Here is a 19,346-nt window from a genome sequence, read left to right as displayed (position 1 = left end):
AATTTTATATTTTTATTTATAATTGGAATAAATGCTAGTGAAAAAAGCACTAGAGATCAAGAGAGGTATAATAAGGGTACAAAGCTTAGTTTGAGGAGATACTGTCTATAAGAGCTGTTAATTTCCATAGATATATAATGGGAAATGAAGTGATGAGTCATATTACCCTCCACAAATTTTCCCATTGGGTGTGTGGAGTGAGACACGAGGATGATACCATGGACAGCTATAACTCCATCATGAATCCCAAAGTGACTTATTTATCAAATAACAGGTAAGGCAGTGTGTGCCATGATAAGATAGAAAGATAATTCTTTGGACTTTGGATAGAGTTCTCAAAGTAGACTGATAAATGGCTCTTCTAGCTATAAATCAGTATTTTGTTTTTTGTTTAATCTGTTGGTTACGTCACTACTTTTGTGACAATGGGCAAATGAGATCTTATGTTCCTCATTTTTAAAATAGAAGTCTGAGCCAAGTCAGTGAGTTTAGTTGGTATTTATCATCTTGAACCCTCCCAAGCTCCAGTTTAGCTGGATTGGAAAAACAAATCTTCATGGTCCATACAGTTTCACCACCCCATTATTATAGCCAAGAGTAGTTTTAGAAATAATGTAATTCATACCTTTTATGAATGCTTCCCCAAGAGGCATTGATATTCTCTGTTATCATGTGGACTTTTCTGGTATCATCTGCAGAATAATCCCGGAGAAGTTTCAGGGCCAAGTCATTTGCCACATCTACATTTATCTGCCACTGGCGGAGGTCTTTGGCCAACTGCTATAGATTTTTATGAGAAAGAGAATGAATGTCAGTTTTTTTTTGAAATCTCCAGTGGGAGTGTCTTAAAACACTTCGTAAACAGCTTCTGAATCCTCAGGTCAGAATACGTATATTAGATTGCTTTTAACCTACCATGTTGATTTAGTCAGTCATGACAGTGTAAGGTAACCCACCTTTCAGGACAAACTTTTCAAATGCAGCATCTTGAGCAACAACCAGTATCAATTATTTCAACTTAGTAGCAATTAATTGGCAATAAAGTGGGCTTAATTGTTTTATCACAAGAGAAAAAAACTACAAAAATAAGCTCATATATAATTGTTGACTATGTAACATATAACAACATTTGAACCAAAAAAAAAAACTCATACATTTCTTTTCCTCTTCATTAACTTGTTGAATCGTTTATGTAATTAGTGCCATCTACTGGCGTTCAACTAAACGTGCATACAGAAAATATTGAACAACAGAAGAATAGTACTGTTATTCTAGTTACGAACTTTTTGAAGGATCAAAATACTTTTAGAATATCCTACTTTAAAATTGGAATAAAAGTCAAAATATAAGAATCTTGCTAAACCAAATCACCTACATTTTCTTCGTTGTTTGTCTTTGGTAATTCAGTGTTTTCAAACTTGCTATCTAATCACTTGAAACATATTTCAAAGAAAGAAGTCGACTAATAGTAGCGTTTGTCTCGAAGCATATCAACCTGAAATTTCTATTAAACATTTCTGCAAGTGCAGAGAGGAGGCTTCTAAGCATTAAGATAATACTAATTGTTAAGATAGTTATATCAGATTTAATACAATGGGTTAAGTCATTGATAAATGGACAGAGGAACAGGAACAGGTAGTTGAAACAAGAGAAAAAGTAGGATGATTTTATTTAAAAAGAAAAAAAGTTAACTTTCAAGTAATAGAAAAACAGAGTATTGAAAAGGTACAATTGGACACCAATTAAATTAACAAAAAATAAAATCCAAAGCTTAAAAGACCAGTAAAACTAGCACATTCATGTATTACTGCTGAGGACAGTATCTATTAGGACAATTTGGCAATAGATACCAAGTGACATACAAATGCTTATTCCCATTGACTCAGTAATCTCACTTTTGGTACTTTAGCCTAATACAATCTTCAAAAGAAGATCAATACACTATATGACTTAAAATCTTCATTAACCAAAGCAGTAAAAAAATGAGAAACAGGCCGGGTGCAGTGGCTCATGCCTGTAATCCCAGCACTTAGGGAGGCCAAGGTGGGTGGATCATGAGGTCAGGAGTTCGAGACCAGTCTGGCCAAGATGGTGAAACACCGTCTCTACTAAAAATGTAAAAATTAGCTGGGCATGGTGGCAGGCTCCTGTAATCCCAGCTACTCAGGAGGCTGAGGCAGAGAACTGCTTGAACCCAGGAGGCAGAAGTTGCAGTGAGCCAAGATTGCGCCACTGTACTCCAGCCTGGGTGACAGAGCAAAACTCCATCTCAAGAGAAAAAAAAAAGAGAAACAATGTCAATGTTTAATTCAGGGACATTAAAATAACATAATACACCATTCCGATGGTACAATATAGAGCAAATGCACACAGTAATCACTGTAAAAAGAACGCAATTTTCTTGTGTAAAAAACAGAACACAATTTTTAAATACACTGTGTTTTTTTATCTCTAGGAATACATAATCATGAGCTGAACACAAAATGGAAGAAATTGAAAATAATGCTTCTGAGGAGAAAAATCATTTTTGTTTTTAATATTTGTTCTTTTGTGTTAGTATGATATGTACAGAATAAAAATCAAACAGTATTCTCAGCATAATTTTAGCATGTTTGGTTGAACTCCTATTAAACATATACAATCTATATATAATGTAATTTCTCAGTTAACTAAAACATCCTAGAAACAAACTAAATAATAGTATTTACTGCATATAGCAAATAGATGCAGATTACCAAACTATTACCAAGAAGCTAATGACAATATCACTGACTTTTGCTATGAAAGCAGAGGACAGTGTCTAAAGGCACAGAACATAGTTGCTGCTCTTACAAAACAATTAACATTTATCCTTGTGGAATGTCTGCCTTTTCTTCCATACTCCTTTTATCAAGCACTGCCGTTTCTATTTTCCACTTTTCAGATCCTCACACTATTTGAAAGCCCTTCTTAGGGAACTTCTGCCAAAGGCTTGCCTTTTCTAGAAATTTCCTAGGGTACAAAATTACCACTTCTTCCCTTCTCCTCCTCACTTAAGCCAAACCTAAAGTGATAAAAGTAATGTATTCCAAGATACGAAAGAATATGTAATTGGCCCTTACTATCCAGAGGGTGCTATTTGCATTTTAAAAGACGAGCTTATTATCTCTCATCTATTAAATCTCTAATTAATAGCATAAACATCCACAAAACTGAGAACAATAACTTGGTTACCTTTTTTTCAAGTGAATTCCTTTTATAAAAGAGTGAATTGTTAACAAAATACTTACGATGGACCAATATCAGAGCATATATGTATAAGCTCAGGAATACAAAATAAAAACAAAATTTTTAGTAAATACATAATTAAAATCATTTATTTTACTCAAGCAAGTTAAATAACCTTGGAAGCCACCCATCACTCATAGGTTCTTATTTGAAAAGTCTAGATATAAGAGGTTATACTATTTGGATGGTTTCATGGTTATGTGCACATGTTCTAGCCCATATAATTGTATGCAGTTTTTGTATATCAATTATACTTCAAAAAAGCTGTTAAAATTAAAAAACATAAAATGCAGAAGGTGCCAATGAATCTAAAAACATAATCAATAGATCATAAAAATGCCTAAAATTATGAATAACCTATCCTGGAATTTTCCAAAATCTCTGAAAGAAATAGCAAGCTAGAGTTAAATGAGAGATTTCCTACTAAACAAGGTAGTAAAGAGTGAGTCTTGATGTCAGAACAGAACTTTTTGATGAACTTTAATGCTTGAAAGGCAGAAATATGCGTGCCATATATTTTTCTGCAAAATTGTATTCACAGAGAAAGTTAGGACTGTTATACCTAAGGAAATCCTGACTGAGTGCTAACCCTCACTGAATGCTGCCCAGGTTTTGTGAGGATGTAGGATTAAAAAGTAAAACTCCCACTGATCTTGACTGACATTGATGGGGCTCAGGCCCTTATACAAACACAAAGGTTCTCAGAGGTAGCCTTTCTCTTCTCTCCCTTCTTAAAGACATTCCCCACAACAGAATGTTTTCCCTTTCTCCTACAGTAATATTCTGCCCGCCCATCTTGGGCTTTACCCAAGTGTCATTCACACTAGGAACCATGACCTTGACCGGTTTTGCCTACCGCTGTGAAATTTACTATGGGGATAACTCCAGACCTCAGAAGGAGTGTAAATTCAAAACTACAATAGACTTCACACACTCCCTTTTCTCTTTCTGAATTCCATTTACAATGGTGTACACCACAGGGAATTGCTTGTGTGGTGATCACGGTGTGTGAAGAAATTTAAAATACTGTGAGCACTAGCTTATAAAAAAAGATTGCCTTTGTATATGTGTGTGTGTGTGTATGTATATGTGTGTGTATTTTCTATGAAGAATATAAAATGCTAAATCCCCAAAAGGTTGGTTCCCCAACCAGGAAAGAAATTTTTTATATTCAAACCCATTATGCTACTACTGCAATATGTGCTTGATATATATTCACAGTATTTTAGGCAGAAAAAGTGATTGTGAACTATGAGACAACCTGAATTAATTTCAAGAATTTCAAGTATTTTTTTCTACTTTATCTTCTCTCATTTTTTTTTCTTTATAAGAACTTATTTTAGTGATATTGACCCTACATGGTAGAAAAGAGAAGAGGAAGTGAAAGAGTAGCTAAAAGCCTAAGCAATACAATGAGCCTGCTAGGTTTGAATCCTGGCGTGATAACTTAGTAGTTATATGGCAAATGGGAAAGTTAAATATCTTTTCTGTGCCTCAGTTTCCTCCTTTGCTAAATGGGAATATTAACAGTATTTATGTGGAAATATGATTGTGTGGGTTAACTTAGAGAATTCAGGGAGAACATTTACAAAGGTGCCTGGCATGCCCGAAGGATTACATAAATATTAATCATCAGCATCATCAACATCATCATCATTATCATCATCATCATCACTACTGCTAGTACATCTACTACTAATTTTAATGAGTCAAACTATATTCCCCACAGTGTGAGCCCCTTCTGAACGCAAAGCAAGTAGCTCACTGTTTTATAGACATTGTCTAGAAATGCTGCAACTCTAAAATTCTCCCTTTAACTTGGAAGATAAAAGTGAGTGCAAAGCTCTATCATTAAAATTTTAAGGTTGAATATGGGTTAAATTTGCTTTTAAAATGTGTTTTGTGATATTCACCTACAAGTAAAATAAATGTTTGTTCCAGGTGAACTATTATTTAAATTTTTAATGACTGTGTCTCAAAGGAACTTCAAAAAAGGCAGTGCAGAGTAATGAAAGGGCATCTTCCCAGGAAGTTTTGCTTGTCCATTGTTTTGCAGTTTGATCTTAAGGAAGTCACTAACCTTGTAAATGCCAGTTTTGTCAACTGTAAACTAGGATGGGGTTACTTGCTCTGCCCAGGCCTCCGGCTTGTCCTGAGGTATCAAAATCAAGCAATTGCTTGGAAAATTATAAAACAGGATCCTAATATGTTTATGAACAAAAAGTTGTACATGTTGGACTTGTTATTTTTCCTTGGATACTGTATTTACATTCATGAACCAAGGGATTCATGGAAAAATTTAGCTCTGTTAGCTAACCACTAAGAGGTCATTTGCTCTTAGATCCATTCTCTACCCATTTCCTACTCCACTCAGTATTGAGATGTACTAACTCCCATAGGAGTTCAGAATTTCCTGGGATTTCTTGCTAGCTGACTTCTAATTAGGTTAAGTCATGAAACACACTAGTGGGAGATAGAAGAGCATGAGAAAGGGTGAAACAAGAGAATTATCCCCCTTCTCTCTTTGTCTTGGCAGTGTCTCCTTTATGTCTCCATTTCCCACTGGATAGCTGCTCCCTCTGTAATTCCAGTACCTTCTGTGCAGACCTTATAGTGGTTGAATTAGCACCCGATGGTTCTGGTTTCTGGGCTTTGGTAAAACTTGTTGGTTCCCCAAACCTTGAGGTGGTAATAGTTTCCTGAAGTTACTAAACTCCGGGTTGCCTCACTGTCTTCTGTTGGGTTTGTCAGCTCCTTCATTCTTGTGGAGCAGCCAGTCCTCTGTATTGAATTTCCTCTGTTTGAAATATCTAATGTGGTTTATAGACTAATTCCTGACAACATGAACTGAAAGAAATCTCACAGTAAATGACCCTACCTACAGTTCCACAGGGGAAATTGAATATATCAAACATATATTTCATGAAATATCAGACTTTACATCTTGCATCCTTCTCTCTAGTCTCAGAGGAAGAGGCGACTTTTCTGCTATTGGAAGTTGATTTCACCATCTGGGCACCCATCTATTCTGGGATCCTCCTCCACATACTCCCTCTCTCTTTGTGTGTTCCAACTTCTTGCCTCTCTGCGGGGTCCTTCTCTAGAGACTTCAAGCATGAGTGTCTCTCTCATCTTTAAACAACAACAACAACAATATTCTGCACTCTATCATTTTCTTTCCTTCCACAGTCACACTCTTTAGAAGGCAGATATTCACTCATTATCTCAACTTGATTACATTCCTGCCACTCTCCAATTCATGAAAATCAGGTTTCTGCCATTGTCGTTCCACTAAAACTATTCTGACAGAAGTCACTATGGCAAATTGAATTATTGGCCCCAATTCTTTACCTCTCCCTGTATCCATGCCCTTTGCTAAGTAACTTTGAAGTTCTTCCTACAAAAGACAGCATGCCCTTCACATTGAGCTTGGTCATGTGACTTGCTTTGCCTAATCCCAGTGGGATATTAATAGAAGTAACACAAGCAGAGGCTTGAAATGTATTTATGCAGTGTGGCTATCCATTTTGCACTTCTCCATTACCTTAAGACAAACATGCTCTGGGCTAGCCTACTCATCTCAGGAGGAGAATGAGTGACATATGGAGCAGAGTGACCCCAATCAACCTGCAGCATGAAGAAGTGCCACCCCACCCAAGCTGTAAACTCATGAAAGGTAATATGGGCTTATTGCTATATGCCACTCACATTTGTGAAGATAGTTAACTGATTCAGTTACCAAAAGCCAATGCCTATGGAAAGATTTACGTTCTTATTTACTTGATTTATTTGCAGCAACTGGTGCTGCTGACTATTCTCTTCTTGAAGTTCTCTGCTTTCTTGGCTTCCACTCTTTGGGTCCGTCATCTCTGTATTCTCTTCGTTTTCAAGGATTTTTTTTTTTTTTTGCCTGTCCTTTAAATATTAATGTTCTCCAAAATTCTGTCTCTGGATCAATCTGATTATATGTTGGTCCTCAACTGGAGCAGGAGGCAGGGAACGTATCCCCAGGGTAGTTGTATCATAAGTTTCTTTTTTTTTTTTACTTATATCCAAATCTTCTACTTCCATTGACACTACCTTAATTTATGTCCCTATCATCTCTTGCTCAGGTACTAAAATAATCTTTTTTATTGGCTCCCTCCCTCCACTGTCAAACCACCCTTCCATCTACATACAACTGCTTAAATGATCTTTTTGTAATGCAAATAGAACCTCATTTCTCCTCTGCGAAAAACTTTTCAATGGTTTGCTATTACCTACAAGACAAAGTCCCAACCTCTTTCTTTGGATTACAAGGCCCTGAAGGATATGACCCCTACCTAAATATTCACTTTCATCTTTTGGTATCTTCTTCCTTTTTGAGCAATTCCATAATTGTCCACACGAGAATATAAATGCTCTGAAAGGTTAAGTGACTTGTTCAAGGTGACATAGCTAGTCAGTGAAAGAGTCATCATAAAAATGCAGGTTTCTGGACTCTCAATTCAGGTTTCATTTCAATTCAGTTAAAGAAGTTACGCATCCATATAAAGAAATTGCAGGAAAAGGATTGGGTTTATTTTAACTGAGCTTTGAAGAATATAAAATAATCTTGATGATTATAGCATGATTGGAAAATTACTGTGTATAATAAAGTAAGGCATTTCCAAAAAAAAAGATAGCAGAAAAATATATATTTTGTTTATTTTTGAAAATCGCTAAACAATTTGGTCCCAAAATGAATTAATGTTCTATAAATCCTTATTGGGAAAAGAGAAGCACAATTTCTTCCTTCCTTGTGTGAATTAAAACGAACTATAAAACCTTGTTATGGATTTATAATAGAAATGTTAAAATAGCTGTAAGAAAGCCATTTCAAAAGTAAAAGCCTCTCACCATTAACTTCAAGACTCATCTATTAAACCTCTGACATTACCAAACAACTCTGTTTCAGAAGGTAATGCTCTATACAGGGCATACTATTTAAGAAAATGGCCCTCATTTTCCAGCTTACTGAAAATGATTAATCTTTACAATAGCTTTGAAGACTACATACCAACGCTGTTACTTTTTTGTCCTTTCAACAATGACTACGAGCTGAGAGCAGACTAGTAAATGTGTTATCGGCCAACCCATTAGAGTTCCATTATTTTCTGTCTTACATGGCTTCATGTAATGAATTTTTATAATTAAACTAATGGCATACAATATATTTTTCCCCTCTTCACTTTCAGGCCCCATTTCTCTTCCAGCTTCTTTGGAATAAGTTTTATACAAAAAGATGGGAGGAGAGGTCTCTAAGTGCTTCGTTACCTTAATTTCATTATGACATTTTTGAAAGCATTCTCTTTATCTGGGCTCTCTCTTTAATTTGCTGACTTTATTAAAAGGCTTAAGCAATGTTGTAATTAACAAATCACGTAGCTACCCCAGGCATCTGAGAAAAGTCGGTTGAGAGAGTGTAGAAATGGATGGGTGGAAATGATTCCCGAAACAATGCCAGAGGACAGAACCCCAGAAAATGGCATTTTTCAGCTCCTTTTCAAACCCCATGAGCATATTGTGGTAGACTGCATTACTGTTCTCAAATATCCAGTGCCTTTTCATGCCAGAAGATTATACATCGGCATCCCCACTGAACTCAGGAATGGCCATGTGACTGGTTTTGTCTACTTGTCACTTCTAGGCAGAAGGTTCAAGAACCATGTTCCTTGCCTCTATGATCATGAAAGGATGTACCAAGATGGAGATAACATCAGCCATGGTCCCCGAGTGACTAAGCTAAGTAGAACACTCTCATCAATCTATAACGAACATGTAACATGAGTAAGATATAGACTATTAAGCCTCTAGATTTGAGATTGCTTATTACTGTAGCTTGGCCTATGCTGACTGACATACCTATTGAGATATGACCTTGTTTCACATAGAGTAGGGCCATTCTAATACCTCCAGTTAGTCCTGGACCAGGACCAGGGCCAGAATAAACTAGCATAACGACACATAAAGAATAGGTTCTCTTATTAATAAATAGGAAGCTGTATAAATGTTGAGGAAATGTTTAGAGCAACAATATCCCTGTTTTTCTGAGCTACAGGTAACATCCCAGAATATATTCTATAGGACAGAACCTGCCTATCTTGACCATAAAAGAAAATAGCTCCCTATCCATTGTGTGATGGAGGCTCCCATCTAGGTAGCAGTTATGTTCCACAGACATGGCTATTTTTTCATTTCTATAGCTGGCAAGCAGTTTCATGAAAGAGAAAAATGGAGACTATGTTTCTAAAACTGTGTTCATAAACTTGAAAAAATAAGAAAAGATCTGTAGTCAATGGTATGCAGATATACTTTTTAACATACCACAAAATTCACCCACTTAAAGTGCATAATTTTCTCGTTTTTAATATATTCAGGGTTGTGCAACCATCATTATGATCTAATTTGAGAACATTTTATTTGCCCCCAATGAAACCCATACCAATTAACCATCCCTTTCTATTGTCTATTCTCCTTTTCCTTCAGTCTTTACTGGATGTTTTATATGAATGTATTGATACAATTTGGGGTCTTTTGTGACTGGATTCTATCAATTAGCATATTTTTGAGGTTCACCCATGTTACAGTGCATATCAGTATTTCATTTCTTTTTATTGCTAAATAATATTCCATTTTTGGATGTAGGACATTTTAAAATTTATTCATTAGCTGGTGGACATTTGAGTTGGTTCTACTTTTTGGCTATTATAAATAATGCTGTTCTGAACATCTGTATAAAGGTTTTCTGTGTATATGTATTTTCATTTCTGTTGGGCATACACTTGAGAGTAGAATGGTTCTGTCATATGGTAGCTTCATGTTTAATATTTCCAGGAGACTGGGAAGGGTAGCGGTGGGGGGAAAGGGAGGATGGTTAATGTGTAGTGAAATATATAATACAAAAATATAGTTTGATAGAACAAATAAGATCTAGTATTTGGTAGCACAAGAGGATGACTACAGTCGAAAAAATTTATTATGCATTTAAAAATAACTAAATGATTATTATTAGATTGTTTGTAACAGAAAAGATAATTGCTTGAGGTGAGGGATATGCCATGTACCCTGATGTGACTGTTACACATTGTATGCCTGTATCAAAATATCTCCTGTATCCCATAAATATATATACCTACTGTGTACCCACAAAAATTAAAAATTAAAAAAATATTTCCAGGAACTTCCAAACTTTTTTCAAAGTTGTTTCACCATTTTACATTTCCACCAGTAATGTGAAAATTCCAAGTATACTTCATCTTGTCAACACTTTTTATTGTCTGTATTTTTGTATTAGCCATCCCAGTGGGTAAAAAGTACTATCTCACTGTGGTTTTTATTTGCATTTTAAAAATAATCAACGATGTTAACCATCTTTTCATGTGCTTATGGAGATCTGTACATCTACTTTGGAGAAATGCCTATTCAAACTGTTTTTCCACTTGTAATTAAGTCATTTATCCTTTTAGTTGTTGAATTATGAGTTTTTACATATTCTTGATACAAGTATCTTATCAAATATATGATTTACAAATATTTTTACCCATTCTAAGGATTGTATTTTCACTTTCTTTACAATATTGCTTGCAGTATAAAAGTTTTAATTTTGTTAAAGTCCAAATTATGTATTTTTCAGTTACTTTTGCTTTTGGTGTCATATCTAAGAAAACATTGCATAATCCATTGTATTTCTACATTTTCTTATATGGGTTTTAAAGTTTTCGTTCTTACTAATATGTTTAGCTCCATGATTCATTAAAATATTTTATTATAAAATTTATTTTACAGAAGTTTTAAAACTTTTTATTTTTAATTTTATTTTGCTTTAACTGACAAATAATTGTATACTTTTATGGGGTACAATGTATGTTTTGATATATGTATACATTGTGGAATGATTATATCAAGCTATTTAACATATCTATCACCTCATATATGTATCATATTTTATAGCAAGAACATTTAAAATCTATTATTTTAGCAATTTTGAAATATACAATACAATATTATTAACTATGGTCCCTACGTTGTGTCATAAAGTCTCAAAAAGTTATTCCTCCTAAAATTTTTACCCCTTTTGATCAACATCTCCCCATTTTCCACCCCCAAATCCACAGCCTCTGGTAACTACCATTCTACTCTTTACTTCAGTGAGTTTGACTTTTTCAGATTCCACACATAAGTGAGATCATGCAGTATTTGACTTTCCATGCCTGGCTTATTTCATTTAGCATAATGCCCTTCAGGTTCATCCACGTTGTCATAAACAAAAGGATATTCTTCTTTATTTAAGGCTGAATAATACTCCATTGTGTATATGTACCACATTTTCTTTATCCATTGATCCATCCATTGATGGAAACTTAAGTTGATTCCATATCATGACTTTTGTGACTAATGCTGCAATAAACACAGGAGTGAAGATATCTCTTTGACATACTGGTTTAAATTCTTTTGGATATATACCCAGAAGTGGAATTGCTGGATCCTATGGTAATTCTGTTTTCAGTTTTTTGAAGAGCTACCATACTGTTTTCCATAATGGTTGTACTAATACACATTCCCACCAATGATATACAAGTGTTATCTTTTTTCGACATCCTTCATCAACACTTGTTATCATTCTTCTCTTTTTATAACAGTCATTCTAACAGGTGTAAGGTGATATCTCATTGCGATTGTAACATGCATTTCCCCAATGATTAGGATGTTGAGCATTTTTCACAAACCCATTGGCATTTTATATATATCTTCTTTTGAGAAATGTTTAAGTGTTTTGCCCATTTTAATCAGGGTATTTGTTTTCTTTTATGATATATTTAAGCTAATTTTTGTGTATGGTGTGAGGTAGGGCCAAATTTCATTATATTTCATGTGTATATCCAGTTATTCTAGCACCAGGTTTTGAAAGTCTATTTTTTTCCATTGAATTGTCTTGGTACCCTTGTCAAAAATCAGTTGACCATAAAAGCAAATGTTTACTTTTGAACTTTCAATTCTATTTCATTGATCTATATGTCTATTCACATTCTAGTACCACATTTTCTTAAACATTGTAGCTTTGTAGTAGTTTTTGAAATTGGAAAGTTAAGTCCTCCAATGTTGTTCTTTTCTCAAGGTTGTTTTGACTATTCTACATCCCTTGCATTTCAATTGAAATGGTAGGATCCACTTGTCAATTTCTGAAAAAAAAAAAGCCAGTTGTGATTTGGATAATGATTCCATAGTCTGTAGATCAATTGAGGGGATATTGATATCTTAATAATATTAAGTCTTTTGATCTGAGAACATGGGATATTTTTCTTTTTGATCTTTAATTTCTTTCAACAATGCTTTGTATTCTTCAGTATACAAGTCTTGCATCTCTTTTAATCCTAAGTTTTTAAAACTTTTTGATGCCATTGTAAATATTTTCTTAATTTCACTTTTAGATTATTCATTTTTAATGTATGAAATAATTCATTTTGTTTATTGATCTTGTATCCTACAAATTTGCTGAATTATCTTATTATTTCTAATATTTTTTCATAGATTCTTTAGAATTTTCTAATTACAAGGTCATGTTGTCTGCAAGTAGAGATAATTTTACTTATTCCTTTCTAATTTGGATGTCTTTTATTTATTTTTCTTGCCTGATTTCCGTGGCCTGAACTTCCAGTACAATACTGCATAGAAGTGGTGAGACCAGGCATCCTTCACTTTTTCCTGATCTTAGGGGAAAGCATTCGGTGTTTCACAATAACGTTAGCTGGGAAGTTTTTGTAGTTGCCTTTTATCAGGTTGAGGAAATCCTCTTCTGTATTAGTTTCCTAGGGCTTCTGTAATTAAGTGTCACAATCCAGGTAGCTGGGTAGACAAAACTCATTGTCTCAGACTTCTGGAGGCTAGATCCAAAATCAAGATTCCAGCAGGCCATACTCCTGCTAAAACCTGTAGGGGAGAATTTTTCCTTGCCTCTTCCTTGCTTCTAATGATGGCTGTTAATCATTAGTTTTACTTGTCTTTGAACTGTAGCACTTTAATCTCTACCTGTAACATCATATGGTGTTTTTCCCGTGGTCAGTGCCCTTATGTGGCATTCTTCTCTCTGTGTATGCCTCTTTTCCTCTTCTTATAAAAATACCATCTTAACTTGACTGCATCGGCAAAGACTCTATTTCTACATAAGGTCACATTTGCAGGTACCTGGGCTCAGGCTTTTAGTATGTCTTTTGGGAGTGGGGGACACTATTCAATTCACAATACCCTCTATTCTTCATTTGTTAAGTGTTCTCTGTTTTTCAAGCTTGAAAGGGTTTTGTACTTGTCACATGAATTTTCTATATTTATTGTGATGACCATATGATTTTTTGTCCTTTATTCTATTGTTATGGTATAATACATTGATTAAATTTTGGATGTTAAACCAACCTTACATTCCTGGGATAAATCTCACCTGGTTATGGTAGCAATCATGTAATATGTTGTTGTATTAGGTTTGATAATTTTTTGAGGCTTTTCAAGTCGATTTTCATAAGGCATATTGCTGTAGCTTGTTTTCTTGTGATATCTTTGTCTGGTTAGGAAGTATTCCTTTCTCTTCTATTTTTAGAAGAGTTGTTTATATGTTTGGTGGAATTCATCAGTGAAGACTTCTGGGTCTGAGCCTTTCACTGGGGGAAGTTTTTAATACCGATTCAATTTCTTGTTATAAATCTATCCAGGTTATCTGTTTGCTTAGTTGTTCATAATACCCTCTTTTCATTATTTTTATTTCTGTAATGTTGGTAGTAACGCACCTTCTTTTTCTCTAAGATTAATAATTTGAACATTTATTTCTTAACCAATCAGCTAAAACTTTGTCAATTTTGTTGACCTTTTCAAATAACAAAATTTCTAGATTTTGGTTTTGTTGATTTTTTCTATTATATTTTCTTCCTCTATTTGATTATTTTCACACTAATTGTTATTACTTCCTGCTGCTTACTGTAGATTTACTTTTCTCTTCTTTTTCTAGTTTCTTAAGGTAGAAGCTTAGGCTATTGATTTGAGATCTTTTTCCTTTTTAAATATAGGTATTTATAGTTATACATTTCACTCTAAGCACTGCTTCAGCCTCCTCCCATAAGTTTTGGTATGTTGTATATTTATTTCCATTTATCTCAAGATATTTTTGTATTTTTTAATTTCTTCTTTGGCCTATTGGCTATTTAAGAGTGTGTTGTATAATTTTCTCATATTTATGAACTCCCAAATTTACTTCTGTTACTGATTTTTAATTTTACTCCATTATGGTCATAAAATCTGCATTGTATGATTTTAATCCCTTTGAATGTAGTGAGACTTATGTTATGACCTAGCATATGGCCTACCCTAGAGAATATTTCATGTACAGTTGAGAAGAATGAGTATTCTGCTATTATTGGATGAAATGTTATATAGATATCTGTTAGGTCTTGTAAGTTTATAGTCTTTTTCAAGTGTCTATTTCCTTGTCAATTTGCCTAGTTGTTTTATCTATTATTAAAAGTGAGATGTTGAAGTCTCCAACTATTTTTGTTGAATTACCTAATTCTCCCTTCAATTCAGTCAGTTTTTGCTTTCTGTATTTCCTTAATTTTTTTTCTTTTTTTTCTTTGGACTGGATTATCCCATTTACCTATTTTCAAGTTTGCTGATTCCTTCTTTTGCCAGCTTGAATCTGATGTCAAGTGAAAAATTTAATTTCAGTTATTGTGCTTTCCAACTCCAGATATTCCACTGGGTTCTTATTTACAATTTCTATCCCTTTATTGATATTCTCTATTTGTTAAGATAAGCACAAGGGCTTCTAGAGCGCACAAGAACATGTCAGAGATTGCCAAAATCTCCTATGGACATCTCATTCTCGAGAGCTTCATTGAAAGTTTTTCTCCAGATCTATGTTTACCTCAACTAGCATCACAGCCTTAGGAATCTGTTATGTTAAAGAATTGCTGCTAATTGATTTGGACCAACACCCTGGAGTTAGGGCTTTTCCTAGAAAGTTATCTCTAAGTCAGGCCAAATAAAGGCAAGGCCATGTATATAGGTTTATTCCAGGGAGCTGCAAGATAGGTCAAATAGTGGCAATGCTCTTGGAATAAAATTGGCCTTTCTGAAGAATTACGATACTGGTCTACACTCTCTGGTGGCTAAAAGGCTGCTAGTTTTCACAGCTACTATGGTTGCAAGGCTACTGATTTTCAAGGCTACCGTGGAGCTGGGAGAAAGTGACGGGAAAGGCCAACTTAAAAAGTCTCAAACTTTGCCATTTTTATTGAGTGTCAGCATTTCAAAAATTGTTGCCAGCCTTTGATTAATTCCCAGGGTTCAGAAAAGGTGATTTGGGGCCAGGCGTGTTGGCTCATGCCTGTGTCCCAGCATTTTGGGAGGCTGAGTTGGGCGGATCACTCGAGGTCAGGAGTTTGAGACCAGCCTGGCCAACATAGTGATACCCTGTCTCTACTAAAAACACAAGAAATAGTTGGGCATGGTGGAGCGTGCCTGTAGTTCCATCTACTTGGGTTGCTGAGAGACTCACTTGATCACAGGAGGTTGCAGTGAGCCAAGATCATGCCACTGCACTCCAGCCTGGGTGACAGAGAGAGACTCCATCTCAAAAAAAAAAAAAAAAAAAAAAAAAAAAATTAAAAAATAGAAAAAAAAGAAAAAGAAAAAAAAAAGAAAAGAAATAAAGAAAGAAAAGATGATTTTGAAAATTTTTTGAGGAGCAGATTTACAGAGTTACCACATTATATTTTCAAGCATGGGATAAGTTAAATTGTGAAAAGAAAACTAGAGAAAATATGGTACAATCAAAGCATAAGTTATTCAAAAGGCTTGGTGACTCTGCATTAAATATTTATACAATATAATAGTTACCTGGGGAAGCTAGCCCATTACTACCTGTGATCTATCAGCAATGTAGAGAGTACTCTGTATGCTTTGAGAAGTTTAATAGTTTCATTCATACTTTAGGAGGAAAAGTACTATTGGGTTATTGATCTTTTCTCTTTAATCACATAGAAACTTTAGTGGAGAACAAAAGGGAATAAAGAAAATACATGAAGAAATGGTAGGTCCTGGCAAGAAGATTTCTAATAATGTTTTTCATTATTGTACCAGAAACTCAAACCTCAAACTACTAGTGTGGGTCAATTTGCTGATTCAATTTTGTACAACTCCAAAAAATACACAAAATATATACAAGAAAAATTCAGTTTCCACTACTGTACATATTTTTATGGTGGATGAGATATCTGATACCATCAATCCTTCCACAAATCACTCAAAATGTAAAGCACTACTTCTATATTTGAAAAATGTCTCCCTTTTTAGTAAAATAATTTGAGATACTCAAATAGCTACCTTAGTTACTATATACAATAAGTTCAACTTTTAAAATTAATTATGTGATTATAGAATATCTGTATTTCAAGTTTCCTAAAGAATGCCTTCAAAAACACAGAGATTTTGCAGCTTTGGAAATGTTTATTTAATAATTTGAAAATCATTGAATTTCTTGCTTCAGATAGTTTTAAATATTATATAGCCAAATCAGCCAGGCTCAAACAAGATTTCACTTCTCTATTGAATTCATGTACTCTCAGCTCAGCCAAGCACAAAACAGCTAATGCTGTCACGTTTGAAAAGCTTTTATACTGAATTTGACACAAAAGCAATCACAAAGCCGACAAAAAGGGAATTTTTCTTTCAAAAACAGAAAGAGGAAGAAATAAATGAAAACTCTGAGCCTGGGAAAATCTCTCTTGACACTGGAAAAGAAAGTTTAAAATGATCAAGAAGTAATTTTTCCAAAGAACACATTGCCAAGTTTGGACCAATCTTAAAAGCCTAGGGAACAGGTTATGAACTCAACCAAGAATCTGCCAAATGAAATAAATCCTATGATGATCACTGTTGGCAGTTTTAGGTGCCAATGGCATACTATTTTTGCCTCTTGTGAAAGTTCTAAATGGCATCATCTCTCATAGGATTCTGTCATAGCCTACTGGCAAAGATTTTGATTAGAATGAAAATCTTGTATGTTTTTGCCTAACATCTGTCTTTCTATCTCAAAAGAACTTTATTGTTGTATCAGGTCCATAGAGAAGATAAAATTAAACCATGAAGCCATGTGGCTAACAAAATTGACTACTTTCTGACTTCATGTTTTTGTTTTAGAAAAATTAAGGGTGAAAGAAAACAATTATCAATACATTATGGCCATCTCTTTAATGGCCTGCTAATTAATTGTTGATACTCTATGCCATCTGCATTCTGTTTTTCCACCAAATCAAGACTCTCCTGTTGCTGTTTCTTTCCACTCTGACCATGCTTTCAAGATAAACTTCTTCCACATGACATCTCCGATTTTATTTCTGTCTTGTGAATCGATTGTTATTGTCCCCATTTATTCTCCTCTCTCTCTCTCTCTCTCTCTCTCTCTCTCTCTCTCTCTCTCTTTATTTTTGAGATGGAGTCTTGCTCTGTCGCCTAGGCTGGAGTGCAGTGGCGTGATCTCGGCTCACTGCAACCTCTGCCTCCCGGGTTCAAGCGATTCCCCTGCCGCAGCCTCCCGAGTAGCTGGGACTACAGGCATGCAACACCACGCCAGGCTAATTTTTGTATTTTTAGTAGAGACAGGGTTTCATCATGTTGGTCAGGCCCGTCTCAAACTCCTGACCTCGTGATCTGCCCGGCTCAGTCTCCCAAAGTGCTGGGATTACAGGCATGAGCCACCGCGCCCGGCCTCTCCACTCTTTTTTTCTAAATAAGAGGAGGAGTTTTTTCTAAATGTCAGAGCAGCAAGGAAATAAAGATGGAAATTAATGAAATAATATAAAATGATAATTATTAAAAGATATTTAACAACATTGATAAATAATTACGCAATAATATTAAGTTTACAAATCAGAATTTAAAATTTAATTTACATTGTGTAGACAATTAAAATATATGTAGATAAGAACTAGAAGAGATTATCAATAAAGATTAGCAATTATGAATCATTAACGTATCAAGATTTTTGGTAATTTTCTTTTTAGGTTCAGGTATGGTGACTGGCTCAAATTTTAAGAGTATAACAGTGTTGGTGGTTGGGTTTGAAGCATTTCATTGTTGCTCACTAGTGAGAGTTAGGGTGGTCATCACTGAGGTGCTGCAAAGGAGGCTGGCTGCTGTAATCATAGCTCTCCAAGGCTGTAGACATAGCTTCGTGATTGCCTTGTGAGATTCACAGACTCTCTTGTTAATCTTAGGCACACAGACTCAGAATGAACTTATGGAGCAAGGGGGTGTTGCTTTAGTCATTTAATGCCTCCTCCTGTCTATTTTCACACTTTTTTCCTAAAAGAAAATTGTAAGTAATAAGCCAGCTAATATCACTTAGTAGTGATGGCACATTCGATGTAAAGACCAGATATCCATTTTATTTGCTCCCTACCTTTTAGAAGAATTAAACATTGTCATTTCAGTAAAAATGAAATGGAGTTTGCAATTATTGTTTTATTTTTTCATCTAAGATATAATATAAAATTTTTTTCCCAGTATACTATTTCATTGCTTTCATTTTCTACCTGTTGGTTTATCAGTAATGTAATATAATCTTATTTGTCAATTAATAATTACATGAGTATTTTTCGGATTTGTATGAGGTTTTCTTGCTTTGTTTTAGCCACGTAGACAAGTGGAAGAGAAAGCCTGTGATGTGACCTACAAGAGTAACTGCTATGCATTCACATCACAACTCTATCACTTTCAAAAGAAGATTCTGAACTTCTCTAGCCTTCAGTTTTCTTATCTGAAAACTAAGAATAATCAGAGTACTTTTCAAAGAGAGTTTTTGAAAGCATGAAATAAACCAATATATGTAAAGTGACTAGCATACTTTTTGACACACAGCAAGCATTCACTAAAAGTTATTATTAACATTAGGATTACTTTAATTTTAGCATACATCATTCAAGAAATGAAGGAAAAAATTACAGCTTTGGCCATCTTTATCTGTATCGTGAACTTACATTGAATCTGCAGTAATATATATCATTAAATTCCTAAAC

The 19,346-nt window shown here is 34.6% G+C and overlaps 1 protein-coding gene across 2 annotated transcripts in view; it reads right to left on the bottom strand.

The window, feature by feature from the left end:
- Positions 1 to 19,346, bottom strand: part of DMD (dystrophin) — a 2,258,239-nt gene that overhangs the window by 546,776 nt on the left and 1,692,117 nt on the right. For both annotated transcript variants that reach the window (XM_037986581.2, XM_073013821.1), the window contains exon 54: positions 626 to 780. In XM_037986581.2, the coding sequence (XP_037842509.2) occupies positions 626 to 780 (155 nt within the window). The remainder of the gene's footprint in view (positions 1 to 625; positions 781 to 19,346) is intronic.

The sequence above is a fragment of the Chlorocebus sabaeus genome, chromosome X (assembly GCF_047675955.1).
Source record: "Chlorocebus sabaeus isolate Y175 chromosome X, mChlSab1.0.hap1, whole genome shotgun sequence".
NCBI lineage: Eukaryota > Metazoa > Chordata > Mammalia > Primates > Cercopithecidae > Chlorocebus > Chlorocebus sabaeus.
This window is presented reverse-complemented; position numbering and strand designations above follow the sequence as displayed.